Here is a 19,977-nt window from a genome sequence, read left to right as displayed (position 1 = left end):
AAAGAAACAACATAGTGTAAAACCATAAAAATATCTTATTATTTGTAAGAAATAGATGTGCACTCACCATTCAGGAGTAAGTTATAGGCGTTGGACTCAATTTTCACCGTTGTCCTACATTGGTTGCAGAATGCAACGCTGATCTTTATAAGGTCATTACTTCCTCCCACAGGTCTTGTATTGTAAATGGGGAAATAAATACGACAAACCTCCATGGTACAGATCAATTAACCCAATCCAAGATCATACACGTTGTATAGTATACGCACCTTGAATTGGATATCTTATAATCCTTGGGCATTCATTTTATCATCCCGATGTCCGTCGGTGTATTAAGATGTCATTTAAATTGGTCCAAAAATAATTTTGGATATGGACTTGTTTCTTTATAAGACAGTGGACTTTATTTTTCAATTAATATGAAATTAAAAAAAGGTTTAAGAGAGGTGTGTAATTACACCAGACCCAAAAAAATCATACAATACTATTTTTGAAGCAAGAATTAAAAATTTAAAAAAATTGCAAAAAAATACAAAAAAGTTAGAAATCCAATAAGACAATAATAAAATAAAAATATAAAAATGAAGAAATGAATGAGTGGGATGTTCCAATATGAAATACCTATCAACACGTTTCTCTGACCCTATGTCTGCTTCCCCAGCCTGAGGTGCCTAACCCTAACACCCCCTCCGCAGCCTAATTCTGAGCATGTCAGGATTTCACATCTCAACATTTCAAATGAGGACATTCTGAGGATGCCGACATGTTGCCGGTCGACATTTCAACAAATGTTGACACCAGAACTGTCAAAATTGTGGTGTCGACATTATGATTGTTGACCTTATGACTGCATCCCCTTCTCATATGGTTTTGATGTATTGAGCAGGCACCTAAACACTTCCATTGACTCTTGCTCAAAGCATCAAATCCATAAGGTCCATGCAAATGTGGTGATCAGGGCATTACCAAAAGCAAAAAGCGATTACACGCTAGTGTAAGACGTCTAAAGAGAAAAGAACAAAACTATTAGTTTGTTAAAAAGAGGCCACTTCCATTGGGTAAAAATTCAGATGTTTATTGAAAATAAATAAAAATTGTCACAGCCACAAGATAAATAAACTATCTACGAACCCAAGCCACTTTTTAAAAAAAAGTAACTTAAGCAAATATTGGCACATACAGTACTAAATATACCAATATACATTTTATGACACAAGGCTGTGTTTAATGGTAACTATGTTATTTGACCTTTTATGACTGGTTGCACGTAGCCTCAAAGGAAGTATTTTTATAGTATTATTTTTAAAAAATATTATATAACAGAAAACCAAGATTTGTAATGTTGCAGAGGTCTAACATTACAGCCAAACCAGATTGTTTTCTTGTTAGCTAGAGTATCTGCTCCTCATAAATTAATGTCATATGCAAGGAAATCATTAGCTGTAATCCTTGAAGTTACTTGACAGTAATTCTTAAGGGCAAGTGGAAGCCAGCAAACTCCAGCAGCTGTATTCAGAACGAATTATAAGCAGCTAAAGACAGCACCACCTGAACAATCAGATTTTATTCACCCAAATGCAGAAGCCACGTTTTCATTTACTGCGCCATGACTGTTGAATGACGCACCTGTAGTTATTTTAAAAAATAAGTATACAAAAAAAAGACAACCAGTTGCTTCTGCATTTGGATGAACAGCCATAAAAAGGTACAAGCATATCAACTGTTGCAGTCTTTTCTCCTGTCTGGAATGTGTGCTCTCTAGACTGGCTGCACATTTTTTTGCTAGATACTTTAGAAGTATTGTTTGGAGTGATGCTTGGACCTTTTTTTCCCTGTACTCTCAGAACCAAGCACAGGGTAAGCGATTTGAGGAGGGTGTTACAAATCTGACTAAAAGTACTTTGTTAATTATGCAGTTACATTGTAAAGCCATTTTAAAGCTCATGCACATAAGCTGATTGTGCTTGGTTAGTAATAGTCTGGTAAATTGCACTGTACATGGACACGCTAGTATGCACGGTTTTCCATTAGATAACATATAAAGAAACCGGTTGTCTGCTGGGTGGGTGAGGAGAAAAACTGCAGAATCCAATGTACAAGATGATTTAAGGCAGAAAATGAGTAAGAGATAAATTGTAGTCTGGTGCATGAGTCCTTAAAACAGCAGGTGCTGGCCTTTTTATATTCAATCCTAATTGCTGCAGTAATGTCATCAGAAGTTTACATATAAAAAGCGAATATTACATATTTTGAGTTGGGCACCAATGGTTACATATGAATACAGTATTTGTTTTTAGCAATATAGCATATGGTTTACATTTAATTAAAAAAAAAAAAAAACATAGTATGTCCCAAAATACGAAACCAGATAGTGGCAGGTTAATGTCACACCTATCTGTAGCAGAGTACAATTAAAACCCAAAATGTAACAAAAAAAAGGCATCTGTCGCACCGATCTGCTGGGATTTACAATTACTGTGGTTATACATGTATAAAAATACAATTCTATATTTTATTATGACCTAATTTTCTGAAAAATGTCTAACTTGTCTCCCCTTGAACCTGTGCAATGCATGATGAGGTATAGAAAATATAGGCCGTGTAGTAGTAATAAAAGTAGACACCTCTTATTCAGAGATAAGGCTGTTGTGTGTTTGTTTTACAGCCACTTATTAACATCTGTCCTGGATACTGTTATTGTCCTTCAAGTCTTCTTTCTTCAGTTTCCTATTCAGTTTTCTTGGCTTTTTTCAAGTTCCACAGCATATTGCAGAACATCTCATAAAAGAAAAAGGTGAGTCCAGTTGAAATAGCAGCTTTGAGCAGGCTTGGAGAAAGTCCTTTAAAAAACCCACGAAACCCTTCTTCTCTCTGTATGCGGCTTGCACAATCCACGAGCCCGTGGTATGTCCTGACCTGTTGTAAGAGATGTCAGATTTAAACAGACTGGATGGCTTCAACACACAATTGTGCGATAAATTGAGATATGTTGCAGGTTTGGTCATATTAGTTAATACTAGTACTCAAGTTGTCAGTTACTTTGGATTTAAAATGTAGCTGCATTAGTTGCTGGTATGATCTGCTTTATATAGAGGGGTTAAAAAGACCAGTTATATATTTACATAGTTGCTTAGGTTACAAAACGACATGCGAGTTATAACCATTTTATTTCTCATATTTCAGGCCCTCACATGCCTTTATATGTCATCAAACCCTTCCACATGCCCCTTTATATAACTCAGAGCCCCCTCAGGACTTTATATACCAACCTAGAGCCCCATCATGCCCTTATATGCCAGCCCAGCGCCCCATCATGCTCTTAATCGCCAGCCCAGAGACCGATCATATGCCTTAAAGCCCCATCATGCCCCTGTATATGCCTTATAACCTCATCATGCCTCCGAATATTAATTTAAGGCATATACAAGGGTATGATGGGGCTCTGAGGCAGTGGTGGGCTGGGCCGGGGGGCAGGGTGCCATGTGCCCCCCGGGCCGCAGCGTCATGCGGGCCGGTGCAGTCTGTGTCACTGTGACACAGACTGCACCGAGTGTGTAGCACTGACCGGACGGAGTTCGGTCAGCGCTACACTGACAAACACACAGCCGCCGGCTCAGGCAGCTGTGTGTTTGTTGTAAGCAGCAGCCAATGAGAGTCTGTCAGACTCTCATTAGCTGCTGCTGCGCCCACTGCAGGAGCCGCTCCATCTTCCGGCTCCTGCAGTGGGTAATGGGAGAGGCGTAATGACATCATATGACGTCTCTCCCACAATGCAGAGCGGCCCGGCCCGGGAGGACAGACGGAGGAGCAGATGGCGGCGGCGGGAGCGGGGATTCAGGTAAGTGTTTTTTTTTTTTTATATATATATATTACATGTGTCTACTGGGGGGGGGGACTACTACTACTGGGGGCACTACAAGGGGGGTGAGGGACTACAACTACTGGGGGTACTACAAGGGGGGGGGACTACTACTGGGGGTACTACAAGTGGGAGGGCACTACTGCTACTGGGGACTACTACTGGGGGCACTATAGGGGGACTACTAATACTACTACTGGGGGCACTACAAGGGGGGTGGGGGACTACTACTACTGGAGACACTACAAGGGGGGGGGGGACTACTACTACTGGGGACACTACAAGGGGGGCGACTACTACTACTGGAGGCACTACAGGGGGGCGACTACTACTAATGGGGGCACTACAAAGGGGGGGATTACTACTAATGGGGGCACTACAAAGGGGGGGGGACTACTACTGGGGGCGCTACAAGGGGGGGGGACTACTACTGGGGGCACGACTACTACTGGGGGCACTACAAAGGGGGGCTACTACTACTGGGGGCACTACAAAGGGGGGCTACTACTACTGGGGGCACTACAAAGGGAGGGGACTACTACTAGGGGCACTACAAAGGGAGGGGACTACTACTAGGGGCACTGCATAGGGGGGAGGGGACTACTACTAGGGGCACTACATAGGGGGACCACTGCTAGGGGCTCTATGTAAAGGGCAATACTGGGGCCACTATTTAAGGGGCATTGCATAAGGGTTACCACTATTGGGGGCACTGCATGGGGGGTGGACTGTTACTGGGGGCACTATATAAGGGGCACTGCATAGGGGGTACCACTATTAGGGGCACTATATAAGGGGCTTACTACTGGGGGCACAAGGGGCACTGCACAGCGGGGACCACTACTGGTGGCACTATATAAGGGGCTTACTACTAGGGTACAAGGGGCACTGCATAGGGGGGGATCACTACTGAGGGCACTAGTGGAGGCCTGCATAAGGGTGTTCTCTCCTGTGGCACACGGGGGCTCTGCATATGGGCACTACGACAGGGGGCTGCCCTAATCTTTATTTTTACCTTACATTAATCCCATATGGACCCACCTCCTCCACGGAACACTTGAGGGGGGGGGGGAGGGGCGCCATAGCACGCATATTCTTCGGGCACCCTGGCTACACGCTACTCCTCTGCCAGGGCCGCCTGCATGCATTTGCCCCCTAGGCTAAAAGGTGCCAGCCAGCCCCTGCTCTGAGGCATATACAGGGGCATGATGGGGCTCTGAGCCTCTTTATATGCCTCAGAGCCCCATCATACTCTTATATGCCAGCTTGGAGCCCCATCATGCCCCTTTACATGCATCAGAGACCCACCATGCTCCTGTATATGTCTCAGAGCTTTATATATCCCCCTCATGCCCTTTTCACATAGCTGAAACCTCCCTTAATTAGTAGTATCAATTATTACTCTTTCATCCCATTACCAAGCTTTCAATTTACAATGTACTCACATAAACGCTCTGTCAGCCTCACCACACTTGTGTCTAATGGCTACACACAATGTGCAGAATACAGCTGCCCAGCAAACACAGTGTGCAAACCTGAACTCTTTCTATTGATAACAGTATCAGAGTTAAGCCACCCGTGGATGGAATACTTAAAAGAAGATGGACAGTAGGGCGGGCTTGAGCAGGAGAGAGGCCTGGCCAGTGACGCACCGACAGCATCGTCACCAACACCATGCCCTACCGTGGTATTTCTGGACAACCACCCTTCTAGGATTAGCACACCTCCAGCCTCCAGACCAAGCCTCTGATTTAAGCACTCCCAGGAAGGAAACGCTACCTAATTGCATTGCCCTATACTGGCAATCTGGATTAACATACTATATTGTTATTGTATTGTTAGTCATCAGTAGTCACCTACATTCTATATAGCCTTTGCTCATAAGCAAAATCTTCCATATCCTTTACTTATCTAGCTGTCCCTCTCAGCACGCTACCCAGTTCCATCCCATTTATGAATTTCACATTGTATTTGCTATGCTGCAGAGTGCAAGCTACTGTTTTGTTAGCAGTCATTACTGAGGTCCCACTATCACTGCCAACTGTATTGGAGAATCTTAAATCATGACCAGGCTCATTATGGCTGGAATGGAACAAAAAATGGTCAGTCTGCATAGGCCAGTTGTCCGTTTTCTTCGTATGTAAGCATCAACATTTGTTGCTATGGACATGTGTAATGGTAACATCCATAGCCTAAGAACATGAGTTACCTGTCCAAAGGCAGCTCTTGCCTGCTCAAAGCCCCCAACTTGAAGTCTTTTCTTGAAAAGGTCCAGCGGATAGGTGATAGTTTTACTGATCACTCCAGCCCCACTGCCACAGACAAAGTTCTTGATGTTATCTTGTAAAGGAAAAAAAAAAATGTAAAAAGGGGAGAGAAAAAGAGTGCACAAATATTGGTGAAATTGTGTATGTGCAGGCACCCCACCATAGGAGATGTACAGAAACCATCAGGTTTGCGTATATCTCTGAATGGGGCCCATAGTATATATAAATGATATATGCTTTCTGCTACCAGTGATTTACCAAAGAGTCAAACAGTAGGCTTGCTTTCATTAAATAATTTATAGACACTCTGCAACCTCCAGTCCCACCCTCTTTAGTAGACCACTGAAATTACAATACAAGCTGACTTACATAAAAGAGACACAAATATCATGTAATGGGGAAATTTGCCACAAAATAATTTTGTGATTTTCTCTTCCCCTAATCTTTTATTTTTACTATATCTGGATAAAAGGAATTATTCAATCACAAATAAAATCATCTGTCCTAAGGGCTCTCACACCCATTAAGAAACTGTGCACTTATACTCCCGTACGACAGAGTGCCATTTCTTTCCTATACTATACGGTTATCATCAGGAGCCATGCAGAACATCAAGTCTATGCAGAATCTTTTTAACTGGCTTGGGAGAGTAATATGGGGAACACACTGAACAAGCAGGAATGGTGGTACATGATCCCTTCTAAAAAGAGAGAGAGGAGATAGAGAGAGGGAGAGACAGAGAGAATATATATATTTTTATATTCTATATGCTGCAATGGATTACTTTGAGGAAGCATTTGTAAAATTGTGAAGAGATGACCATGCCGCTGCTCTGTGGAGATCCTTCACTGATGCCTCAGCCTTTTGAGCCCACTAAGTTATTATAGAACAAGAGAATGATCCACCTATAGATTGTCTATTTAGTTAGTACCAGACCCTCTCTTACTCCTGCAAGAAGGATAAGGAGGTATTGCCTTCCAAATATGCTTGGCTTAACAGATAAATTGAGATGGCTCTTACAAGGTCCAGTGTATGTAGCTTTTCTTCCCTCTCGATCTTAAGTTGAGGAAAAACCTATGGTAATGTGATTTCTTGATTCAAGTGGAAAGATGATACCATCTTAGGTACAAAGGCCAGGTTGGTTCTACACTACCTTGTTTGAAAAAAATATTAGGGAAAGGTTCTCTGGTCCATAAGGCATGCAGCTCACACCACTTCTATCTAACCATTTAATATCAGGTTCAAGTCTCATGTGGACGGTTTATCTTTATTGCTTGAAAGAACTTGATTATAAATTCTTCGGAGGCTAGTCTTCTGTCCAGAACAACACTTAATTTTACAGAGCTTTTTCTTCACAGAAACTTTAGATGCAACACATTTTAACAGAAAGAAAAAAAACATCTATAATTGACTATACTAAGTAACCTAGGGCCTAATTCAGCAAGGAATGCAAGTGTGTACACGCATCTGGCCGCTACGAATATATGCTAATCAATGCATAAGCACGGCAACCGCAGCATAAGATGCAGACGCCCAGAACTACACAATGCCCCCCACTTCCTTTTACTCAAAGCCTGAGTAGTCTGCAAGACAGTGGGAACATCGGATCCATACGCACAATAGAGGTTGACCTGATCTCGTGCAGGATTTTCGCCACTTCCTGCGTCTAATGAGTCGTCTGGCTGCGTATGATGCTGCACTGCCTTAATTATGCACGCCCCTATAACAGTGTCCCAACGCACAGGCACGCCTGCGTTCGCCCGACCACTCCCCATCACACCCACAAACGGCACTTCCTGTCAATCAGTATCGGAAGGGTCAGCGTACACACTGCGTGTAACCTGCGTGCCCTTACCCGCTCACTAGTTCGCGCACGTGCAGTCCGACGCACTATGCACATCTGGGACTGGAGCGTGCGAATTCTCATCTGCTGAATAAGCCCCCTAGTTATTTAGTATAAAACGCAGCGCCCCTAGTAAGGACTTACCTTGCAAAGGCACTGGCTGGCTGTTGGGGAGAAGGCTTAGGGTCCATTGTAGCTTCTTCCTATGGGCAGTAAACCGGGAGGTCACAGGGCAACCACAGCTCCATTCCCGGTATGGAGCGCCATTTTGAATACGCCTGATCTGTGTTGCGTTCATGAGCATGCACAGAGCAGCTAGAGCCATCATGCCTCATTTACATACCGCATTTGCACTGAGCGTGCAACTAGCGGCCCCAGATAGCCACCCCACACCGCCATGGCTTGCGGCTACTAGAAGTGGCATCGCCGTGCTGAACACAGTAAGCCCATCAAACAAAACAACTTCCTAGTTATTAACAAAGTTTGTAGCTTCCATGGAGTCCGTCCGTCCTTCCTTCCTTTTCCCTGATCTTACCATACATTTCTTGCAGTCCTGCATTGAATTTACAATTTGTTTGGTGTTTGTGCACTTGCTCATGTCCTGTCATTTTGTTCTGCTGTATTGTATCATTTTGTTTAACTATTCTGTCTCTAGTTGTTATTTCCTGTAGTGTTGTAATCTGCTACCAAAAATAAAGACTTAAAAAAATAATAATAATACTTGCCAAACTTTGGCAGAACTGGAGGTGTTTGCCTCTGTATTTATCTCCTTCAAAAAGAATTTATTCTCACTTTCTTTACACCTCAGCTGACCGTATGCCTTTGTGGCTCTCCTGCCACCTAATAAACTGGCAGCCAAAAGGTATCAGAGACCAGGTCTCATGTCTCACAATCTACCAAGTCTAAACAAATACAAGTCGGTATGACCGCTGTAACCAGTCACTAGCTTTAGGGAACAAAAACCAAACAACATTTTACAAAAGTTAGTTCAAGTTTTAGGCACCTCCTTTGTCCTGACCGGGTGATGATAACCAATCCCATATTCTCTTTAACAAGTTGTAGGAGGAGAACTGAAGACCGGCATAAGGGAATACCGCAAGTAGAGTGGGGCAGAGGCCTCGGTAGAATGTGAAGAATCCTTCTGTTCTGTACATTGTGATGATGGCATGGTGCAGGGTCTTATACACCTGGAAAAGGAATATATGGTTGGATTTGTCTCACATACTAGTAGTGTAACCGGCAGAAAGATCCTTAGCTGTCCCCACGTATAAAGGATCTATACAAGCACAATGTCTTGCCGAAACTGATAATTACATTACTTGCATTCCTTACGTTAAAAATAAAATTACAAAGCTTCACTCTCAGGGGTACATTTACTAAGATGGGAGTTCTATTTAAGAAGTGATGTTGCCCATAGCAACCAGATTCCAGGTATTATCTTCTAGAAGGTGCTAGATAAATGAGAAGTAGAATCTGATTGGTTGCTATGGGCAACATCACTTCTAAAATAGAGCTCCTATCTTAGTAAATTTACCCCTTAGGTTTTATAGACATGAGATTAGAGTGTACTATGAGATGTGTGCTGGGTAACTTGTACGCCTTTACAGCAAATTGCAGGGGGCTGCTACTGATCATAAAAATACTTTGTATTATATACCTAATTCAGAAGGCCCTAATGCCTATCTTAATTTTAATACATTTAATTTGTGGAATTTTTACCTTTCCTTCTCGATATCTTCTTAACTCTTTGCTAAGTGGACTTTTATCTTTGTCTCCCCTTTATGTTGAGCTCTTTAAGGTTTTCATGAAAAAAAATCATGTTTTAACTCCACAGCGCATCATCAAATGTCATTTTTTTTACTCACTTTGATATAGGTTATTACATTTATGTTAAAAACCTTTGAAGTCATGTCTCTCTCTGATTATACATTCGGTGATTTCTGAATCTATATGCAATCCTGTGTTGTGTTGGGTATTCCAAGATAAACAGTATTGAAAAATATCATTTAGTTTTGTTTTTTTGGTAAACAAAGTTTTTGTAAGTGACATTTCGTTGACAATCCAACACTGTTTTGTTTTGTTGATGACAATAAATGTGTATTGATGTTGTTGTATTGTTGTTATAGAGAAGGTCACAACAAATAGAGGCAATGATATACAGACAGACACTAATGAGCATCAAAAACAGAAGTCAATGCATACATGCCTACCCTCCCGGTTTTCGCGGGAGGCTCCCGATTTTTCGGGTAACTCCCCGCACCCCCGGAAGGGTAGGCATTTCTCCTGCATTCTGCCCACTTCCTAGTGAAGTGGGCAGAATGAGGAGAATACCCGCTGCGATCGCGGGTCTCCGTGAAGGGGGCGGGGCTTAAGATGTGATTCTGCATGAATCACAGCATTTGGCCCCGCCCCTATGTACATTTTACCCAATCGCGACAGTTTTGCCACGAGGGGGCGGGGCTTAATGACGCAAATAGTTAGGCCCGGCCCCCTGCTGCTTCTCTTACCCGGGCTTCTCCCGGGAAGAGATTATAAAAGGTAGGCAATGATCAGTCAATGCCTATCAAAATATAGAATATCACATAGTGACAAGTGGGGCGTTGTGAGGCGAAACAATGGTCCCAAACGTTATCAAATGATTTGGAGGTATTATTAATGATACTGGTCGTGTATGCCATATGGTATATATACAAAATACAGGATAAGATGGAGTGTAGAGAAGGGGAAGCAATTTGCTCCGTGTCAGCGGTAATCTGGCAAGAGGTAGCAGAGGCAATGTGACTGATTCATTTTTTTGACGCCTGGTTGCCGTTGGGAGACCCAGAGGGAGAAGAAAAAGCTTAGGTTCACATGGGATGGGGAATTGGAGATTGTGGAAGATAAGACCAGGGCCAGATTAACAATGGGGCAGATGGAGCTACAGCTCCAGGCCTCCACATAAAATTAGGCCCATCAAGATGACAGCATGATTACCAGCTCTCTAACTGGCCATAAATAGTTTTTCTAGTTTTCCCCCTAAAAAAAAATGATGTAATATTTCTATGTAGTTAGGGAGATATTGTGTCTCGTAGTGTAGGGAGTGTACACATCAAAGTGACTTTGTCCACACCTACACAGCACCGATCACAGCTCTTCCCCTTCTCAGTATAGGCCCTTGAACGTTTTCAACTCCAGGCCCATGTGGGCCTTAATCCAGCCCTGGATAAGACCAGTGACGACCTGCCAAAGATTTAAGATTTTCCGACATGACCACCAAATGTGGAGGAAGGTGCCTTCAGAGGCGCAGCCTCTCCAACATCTATTTCATGTATCTGGGAACATTTTACTGAGACGGGAAAGCACATAGTACTATCTATACCAGTGTTGGCTAACCTTGACACTCCGGCTGTTGTGGAACTATATATCCCAGCATGCCCTGCCACAGTTTTAGCATGCCCTAATAGCAAAACTGTAGCAGTGCATGCTGGGTTATGTAGTTCCACAACAGCTGGAGTGTCAAGGTTAGCCAACACTGATCTATACAATCATTTATAAATGTTCTCTCTTATTTTTACACAAGTCGAACTGGAGGCGGCATTCTCCCAAATAACATTTAGTTATTTCTAAGAAATTTGGTCTGCTCTTTTTCTATGAAACAAAAGTAACCTTGTTTATTTGCATGTTTGCATTTATTACTTCTATTGGTAATGCCAATTCTTTGAGAGAGAACGTAAAAAAGAAAAATGCATATATGGAAATAGCACAGCGATACCCAGTGTTAAAAATATCATGAAAAACTTTTCAGAAGTGCCTTCATGTATGAATTAATACATTATTTTTTGTTACCTTTACACTTACAGTAGTGTACATGTTTCACTTTTTAGAGCCAACAAATACGTCACTGTCACAATTTTGTCATTATTAGTATTGGCCAGCTAATTAAGTAATTTAGTCTTAATTATTAGGTCAATTTGATGGGAATCCCAATTTGATTTTTGCATTTTCTATACAGTGATAGGTTAAAGTAGAACATAAATGTTGGCAAATCTTTTTATGAAACTATTTGTTTTGCTAATTAGAAAAATATATTACACAAATAGTATGGCGGTACATTTTATACAGAAATAAAAATAAATGATAAAATCCTAAGAATATGTGTCATCGCTTGAGATTTTAAGACTCTTTGGGGGGGAAGTTACTCGTTTTCTCGCACCCATAAGTAATGGGTGCCCGTCGGACGATATTCAATTGTTGCAAGTGCTGGTGCAAGTGCTGCGGGCGCCCATTACTTATCGCAGATGTTGCGCCCCATATACACTGGGTTTAGATGGGTAAAGTGGCTAAACCAATGCAAAGTAATGGGCATGTTGTCCAAACGCTAGACTTTTTGTGTATCTCTGCTCTCCACCTCAGAAGGGTGCGAGCAGAAATACTGAGGGCCCACTGCACTCGTGCCCATTAGCATAAACAATTGAATAGCTCCTGGTCACTTTAGACGAGAGATCGGGTGCCTAAAAACAATTGAATTTGCTCCTATGGGATCTATAAAAGTGTTGCATATACCCATAGATCAACAGATACAACAAAAATGATTGGCAAAACATTTTATCATGTGAGAGAGAAGAATAAAGAAGAATGGGGTCACATTCCACCTAGAATGCCCCCATTGTAATTTTTTTTCATTGCTTTAACTTTGGATCAAACAGGAAAAAACATTTTGCATCAACTCAGAATAAAAGGATATAACATAAGAACATAGGACCTCATTCAGAGTCGGTCGTTGCGGCCGCACGGTCGTACGCCACCGATGTTCGCTAAACTGCGCATGCGTAAAGTTCGCAATGCGCGTGCGCAAACTAGCTGCTACGATCAGAAATTTCTCTCTCCTTGAACACAGCCAGGTCGGTAGTTTGAGTGACAGAATGAGGCGTTTGTGGGTGGTAACAGGGGAAGGTGCTTGAAAACGGGGGAGTGGAGATCCGAACGCAGGCATGTCTAATTATGCGAACGGCGTTTTATGGGAGTGCATAATTAACAAAGTAGTATCATGGCACATGTGACATAGGTGGTTTGTACACGGACCTGATCGTAGTGCTTAAGAGAGGGTATGGTCAACCTTAAGCTCTACGACCAGTACCGATGGTCTCGATTAATCCTTATATGGCCGGAGATGCGTACGAGAAGGGGGCGTATTTTTTGTCTTACGGCCACATCCTCCCCATGGTCGGCCAGCTAACGATCCGATCTTAAGGACGCAACTTGCGAGTGCATCATTTGCATATCTGGACCCTTTTCCCTTACGACCGTGCGGCCGCAACGACCGACTCTGAATGAGGTCCATAATGTGAAACAAAACTATAGTTATGTGCTCCTAATGAATGGAGCAACAATGATGTCCTAATTGTATATTTAATTTTTCTTCAACAATGCCTGTAATAAAAATACACTATACACAGGAGCACAGTAGTGATTAGAAGCACTGCAGCATCCTCTATGAACTGTCCTGTAGAGCACAGATTTTACTGGGATTCAAAGTGATGATATGAGTTTCCCTCACATGTAAAATGCAATCAATGATTCATTGCTAAAAAAAAAAAAAAAAGAAATATGAAGAGTCATACAAATATTCATACTCATACCTTAGGCTCTCCCTGTGCGGCAAAACGTGTCCTTAGTGTATCCAGAGGCTGCACGGTCAGTGTCGCTGAACAGGCAGCCAGACCTCCACACAAAAAGTGCACTGCAGGGGTACGAGTGTCAAGAGTGGTGGAAGTGTAAAAAACTTCAGTCAATGTCTCAAAGCTCACAAACTGCAAGATGAAAGGCAGGCGCTTTAGATGCATCTCACAACATTTCCCAATACCATGCATGAGAGTCAACAAATTCCTATAGCTCTGACCTGTACAGCCCCAAAGGAAACCGATAGAAGCTGAGCTGGAATGTGTCCCTTCCAGAATCCATGCAACCGTTCCTCTTCCAGGATCAGTCTTGCTGCCTGCAGGATACCTCTATACTTCCCCTGAACACCATGTCCAGTCAGACCCTCGATCTGCAGCTAGGTGAAGAAATAGAGGAGGGTAAGAGACACATACAGAGGGGGTCAATCAAGTCTGGATGGCGCAACACATATAACTGGGATGAGAAACTCCATTGAGAAGACATACAGCTACTTTTGCGTCCACTGAACTTGGCTTTACACTGCATGGTTTTGCATGCAACTTCTTTAGATGAAAAAACATGCAGCGTAAAACCATGTTCAGTGTCATTAAGATAACCTAAACCACAAAGAAGATATACAAGATAATAAGATACGTTATATTAGAAACGTGTAAAATAAAAAATGTTCCCTACCTGGAATCGAATTTTAATGACATCCAAAGGGCTAATAAAGGCTCTTGTGACCAGTCCAGAAAGAGACCCAGCAGTAGCTACTTCAGTGACAGAGAGCCGGCACCCCTCTGAGCCGGGGTCATATCCCACCATCCTCCAAGATACCTTGTAGCAAATAATAAGGAAAATGTGTGAGGTCTTGAAAAGTAAGCACCTTCATAATGTTTTCTGACTATTTCTCTGCTAATTCAATCGGATTACAAATGCAGAGGACTATTATATTGCTGCATACTAAGGTTTCTGGGGGGCCAATAATACTAGCCAGCATAAACAGTACAAGTAAGCCTAAAGCCTCTTCTGGTATGATTTCAGCTTTAGAATGGAGAATATTTGGGGCAGTGCTCTTTGAGAATGACGACATCTGACTGACAGACTGTGAGCAGGGAATTTCTGCTCTATGTAGAATGTAAGCTCTCCCCCATGTGCTTTTCATTCCCTTACTCATACAATTGTTTACTCCAAAACTCCCCACAAAACCTCCTAACACTCGGCTGCTGACGGGAACGGATATGAAGTCCCGGCGGCTGAATAGCCGCCAGTTCATATCCCGACGCCGGCGAGCCAAAAGGAAAAAGATCACAACAGGGCAGGTAAATACTCTATCCCTACCCCTCTCCCCCCCCTAACCCTCCCTTAGTGGTGCCTAACTCTAACCCCCCCAGTGCCAAACCCTAACCCCCCCTTACCGCACCCTAAACCTAACCGTCCCAGGGGGTGTCTAACCCTAACCTCCCCCCCAGGGATGCCTAACCCTAAAACCCCCCGCCCTCCCCCCCTTACCGCACCCTGAACCTAACCCTCCCAGGGGGGTGTCTAACCCTGACCTCCCTCCTAGGGGTGCCTAACCCCCCCCCTTACCGCAACCTATACCTAACCCACCCGGGGGGTGCCTAACCCTAACCTCCCCCCTCAGAACCTAACCCTGCTATGCTTCCTAAAGATAACCCTCACCACCCCCCCCCCCCCCCCTTCCCCCATGGCTATCGCTAAGGACGCCTGGACTTACCTCGTTCAGTACGGCGGTGTTTCAACCCCTATCTTAAATCCCTTGTCAAGATTAGAATGTCGTATTGAGACCGACAGCTAACTACATCCCCTGCTGACGCCCTGCTGCTTTTTCGAGTGTTATGATCACTATTGCAGCAATGTTTATTAACTATGTCCTTGTCCTGCATTGTTTAGTACTGCAAGTCACTGTTTTCTTGTTTGCTCATTTGTTTATGTACTTTGTGAGGCGCAGCGGAATCAGTGTGGCGCCATATAAATAAAAGATAATAAAAATGTCACTCTAACTTGACTGCCTTTTGCTAAATAACTGAAGGCTTAAAAACCTGTCTCAGGGGATTTCCAACCCTTCGTTACGTATTCTTCAATGCGTAGGAAGAGGGGTGTTGTGTTGAAACCTGTCTCTTGTCTGTGGCCCTAAGGGGCCTTAACCCAGCTGTGACTACAGGGCACACTGTAAAATATGGAGATCATTTAAAAAGTAGATTTACCAGAAATAATTATAATAAAACGTAGTTTACAGAATAATACACTATATGCTTTGACGTGGTAAATGTACAGCTGGCACCACTAATTTATCTTTGGGTTTATATTCCAATGGACAGGGCATGTGACAGATTGATATTATCATACGAGTTAAGGCCGTAAATAGCGTTAGAATAATTTATGAAAACACGGACATGTTGGAAGAGGGTCAGGGACAGTAGATCCCAGCTACCAAGCTCTGGACTCGACATGCCAGTAAGACTGGAGAATTTTTGGCTGAAAAGTGGAAGAGTCTAGAACAGTGTTGGCTAACCTTGACACTCCAGCTGTTATGGAACTACATAACCCAGCATGCACTGCTACAGTTTTGCTATTAGGGCATGCTAAAACTGTGGCAGGGCATGCTGGGATATATAGTTCCACAACAGCTGGAGTGTCAAGGTTAGCCAACACTGGTCTAGAACAAGTGCTTTTGTACAATTAAAGTGAACATTTCTAATAAAGTTTCGTTTGCTTTACAAAATGAAAACACTCAGTAGTGAACATTACTGTAATATGTATAGAAATCCTCTTAAGGTGAAAAAAAATTAATGATTACAAATAAATGCCTTATGGACTTGCATGTTTACATAAAATGAAGGAGTGGATAATACAATGTGGCATTTCTGCAACATTAGGGTCTTTTTTTCTTCAGCTGGAAAGTTGCTAGTCTAGGCTCAACATATAGCACTTCTAAACCTCATATCCATTAGAATCCATCAGCTAGAATTAGGGAGGGCAATCTGGTTATCAGTATTGGCGAGATCCCGGGATTTTGGCCCAAAAACACTGGGATTTGACTCCCGGGAAAGGTGCCCCCAATCCCGGGATTTCCAGGATTACAGTGCACATGTGCAGAGCCTTGGAAGGCCGCTGTGCAGCTAAGACAGCATTTGTTGAAGCGCGTTGGAAGATATGAGCTAAACACCGGACCTTCCCAGCAATCACTGGTACAGAAACGTCCGGTGCAGCGATTCTCGCAGACAGAGTGTTTCTCCGATCTGGCTACAGGAGGTACAGCCTCAGAGAAGAAGATACGGTCCCGAAGCAGCTGACAATGATTTATCCTATGAACACTGGCCGATGAAAAAGGAAGCACGCTGAAAACATCAAAGTAGGGTAAAACAGGGAGAGATTATTCCGGCAGTACTGCACACCAGCAGCACGCCAAAGAACACCCGCAAAAGGATTCTAAACATTTATTCTATGACTACAACAATATAACACACATATTGTGCTCGAATGGTATTTGCAGTTTGTTTTGTTTTTTTTTAATACATATTAGGCCATTACAAACTGACAAACATTTTTAGCATTCTCTATACATATACATTAAACAGAGGAATGTCTGCCGGCCCCTGGCCCCACACCATAGGAATAAAGTAACATCAATTCAATCCCAGGATTGAAAAAAAATGAGGCGGGATTGGCTTCCCTAGCTAGAATACTTGGTAATACAACAAAAGTTTCTGTAAAGGGAAACCTAAAACAAAAAGGTTTGCTACTTTATAAAAACATGATATTTAGCTGAATGCTATTGGACACTACTTTTTATCTGCACTTTTGTGCCAAGGTGTAATATTGTGTTGCCCAAATCCTAAACTTCAGGTAATGGCCAGGGAGTGACCGTCTGCCCCCTCTTACATTTCCAAATTTGGGGTACGGACCTAAAGAGCAAGGGTTGTCCAAAAGTAGTAAACACCTTTAACTCTGTGTCAGGTGCACCTCTGGGACTCCCAGGTTCAGGCGCAGAGAGGCGCCTGTTATAAATAGTCATTACCACCTAATGAATTCAATTCTAATGCTCAAAGTAATCAGTGACCTTCATTAGGATGTACAAAGAGAGAATATATGGAGATCTGATTCACAAAACCACATTTATTAACCTTAAAGCTAGTAAAACAAAAAATACAAACTTTTAGGAGGCGCAGTGTGCCTAAGAGACCACCCTGGACAAACCTACATATTTCCGCAAAATACCCACCTTTGTAATTTTCATTCAGAAAATGAGCAAAACACACAAAATTGGGTGAGAAAATAAAAAGAAATACGTACCTTCAAAAGTCGGACGAGTTTGGGCGCAATGAGCCTGAGAGGCCAGGAAGGTCACTACTGCACTCCGCGCAGGCAGCGGGAAAACTGATATAGGGGGGTTTCAAACAGCACCTAGAGGTAGAAAGGGCAGGCCCCTGCACCCCCTTGCGGCGGGGAGGTGAGAGAGAACAGCTTTGTGGCGCCTGTCAGGCCAGCTGCGCCCGACGCAGGGTTAAATCTAGAATTAAGTGTACCAATTCTAAAAGGAGGGAATAGAGAGGAATGACGGCTAGACTGATCTATGTATATAAAGGGTAACCTCCTGACAGAGTAAAATGATCCCTTCCGTCCTGGCTGTTCTGTAAACTAGGAAATACCAAATTGCCCTGGTTATGTTAAGGTTTTAGCTAGCAGCCAAAGTGAAGGATATATCTTCTCCACATTGTAATATACTGTACTTAACTGAGCCACAATAAGTCAAACAATAATAGAAATACCACCATTGTCCTGCTTTAACTTAGGTTTTTGAGTCATGCTAATAAAATATTGTATTAAAATATATATTTTACTTAAGTTTCAATCATACTGTGAACCTACACTAAGCACAGCTTAATAGATAGGTATGATCACTGTATTGCATTTGGCATGCATTACACGTTACAGCTCAGAGCGGATACGCCGCGATGTGTGTCTTGAGCTATGCCCGAGACTGTCAGCAGCACCGGCGCAGCCTCTCCCATCCGGACTCACCTTCCACTCACACCATACTGTCAGCTTGTCAAGTCAACTGAAGTCTCAAGATCATCCCTCCTCACCCATCGACCGACGCCTACTTACAAAACCAATAGGAAATATTGTGATACTGGCGACTTCTCACTAGAGACAAAACTGTTTCTGTTCCCAGCAAGAGACATTTTATTGTAGCCACATAGTACACAGCATACGCGCACGTAGTACCCAGAAACCCCTTCTGCCGGGCTGATCATCGCTGTGACCGCACCAAATATATAAATATATTTTTTGCGAGATAGAAAGCTTTTTGGTCTGAGATCGGAATTGCTGCGCATGCGCGGCAGTTCCTTGAAGTGAGAGACTGAGGAATCCAGGGGAGCTGCTGCAGCGCGTTGCTCCTCCCAGCTCCCATGGCCCGGGCCTTTGAGTGACAGTGACTCATTCATTGTCCTCCTAGTGAGGTAATTAGAAAACAGATCGGCTGAGTCTCTTGCGAGACCACTGGACTCTCAAATTTTTCTGAACTGACGCAGTTGCCCAATCAGATGCTGCCTGCAGCTCCCATCATCAGTTTGCCTCTGGCACCAGTTTTGAGTACTTGCAAGTCAGGGCTCTGCAAATAGATGCAATTTATGTCAACATGCCCTCATTGTAATTTGGCCACGGCTACACTCCCTCTTGTTACAGGGTGTCACATCACTAATCCAACTTTCCTGGAAAAAAAAAAGCTTGCATTGCGGAAAGACGCATATGCGTGGTAAAAAAAAAAAGCCACAAAGCGTTTATGTCCAACTCTGAATGAGATCCCGTTGGCTATGCAGATGGTCATGTTGGATTGTGCCAGCTCTTATGAAAGTGCTAGCACATCCCCAACCATCATCCCCCTCAATAGACCGTGATATTACTGTAAGTACCTACTTTGCATACCTCCCATCCATCCCAATTTTGGCAGGATAGTTTCAATTTGATAGGACATGGGAAGTTGGGAGGTATGTCCACTGTGATCATGTGCCGCACTCAACTGATGAAGATGTCTCTGGGTTGTGCATCCATTTATGGTTGAGAGAGGTTGGGTGTGGTATGAAAAGTCGACATTCAGAATATTGACAGGTTCTGAATGTCGACATGGACTTTAGGTCGACGACCAATATGTTGACATTCCAAAATGTTGCCATAGTTAAAATGTTGACATGTTCATAATGTTGACATTTAACATGGCGTAGTTTTCTTATTTTATCCCAAACCTAACAATAAGCAAAAAAACTGCACGACGACATTCTGAAGTCGACATTTTAAATATTTACATTAACCACTTAACTGACAATTTTTTTTTCTTCAAAAAA

At 43.0% G+C, this 19,977-nt stretch overlaps 1 protein-coding gene across 2 annotated transcripts; it reads right to left on the bottom strand.

Annotated features, from left to right (window-relative positions):
* Positions 1 to 924: 924 nt before the first annotated feature.
* SLC25A19 (solute carrier family 25 member 19) lies at positions 925 to 18,844 on the bottom strand. 2 transcript variants are annotated; one of them, XM_088482578.1, is made up of 7 exons: positions 18,500 to 18,623; positions 14,300 to 14,443; positions 13,848 to 14,003; positions 13,588 to 13,758; positions 8,973 to 9,156; positions 6,069 to 6,199; positions 925 to 2,916 (listed from the first exon to the last, which is right to left on the bottom strand). In XM_088482578.1, the coding sequence occupies exons 2-7, from the start codon at positions 14,429 to 14,431 to the stop codon at positions 2,728 to 2,730; spliced, it is 963 nt and encodes a 320-aa protein (XP_088338704.1). In that variant the 5' UTR covers positions 14,432 to 14,443; positions 18,500 to 18,623; the 3' UTR covers positions 925 to 2,727. The 2 variants fall into 2 exon arrangements, with proteins under 2 accessions (XP_088338704.1, XP_088338703.1); XM_088482577.1 differs by lacking the exon at positions 18,500 to 18,623 and adding an exon at positions 18,653 to 18,844 and having other exon boundaries at positions 926 to 2,916.
* Between the last annotated feature and the right edge of the window lie 1,133 nt (positions 18,845 to 19,977).

This window comes from Taudactylus pleione, unplaced genomic scaffold (assembly GCF_031769625.1).
Source record: "Taudactylus pleione unplaced genomic scaffold, aTauple2 ptg000290l, whole genome shotgun sequence".
In the NCBI taxonomy this organism is placed as follows: Eukaryota; Metazoa; Chordata; class Amphibia; order Anura; family Myobatrachidae; genus Taudactylus; species Taudactylus pleione.
This window is presented reverse-complemented; position numbering and strand designations above follow the sequence as displayed.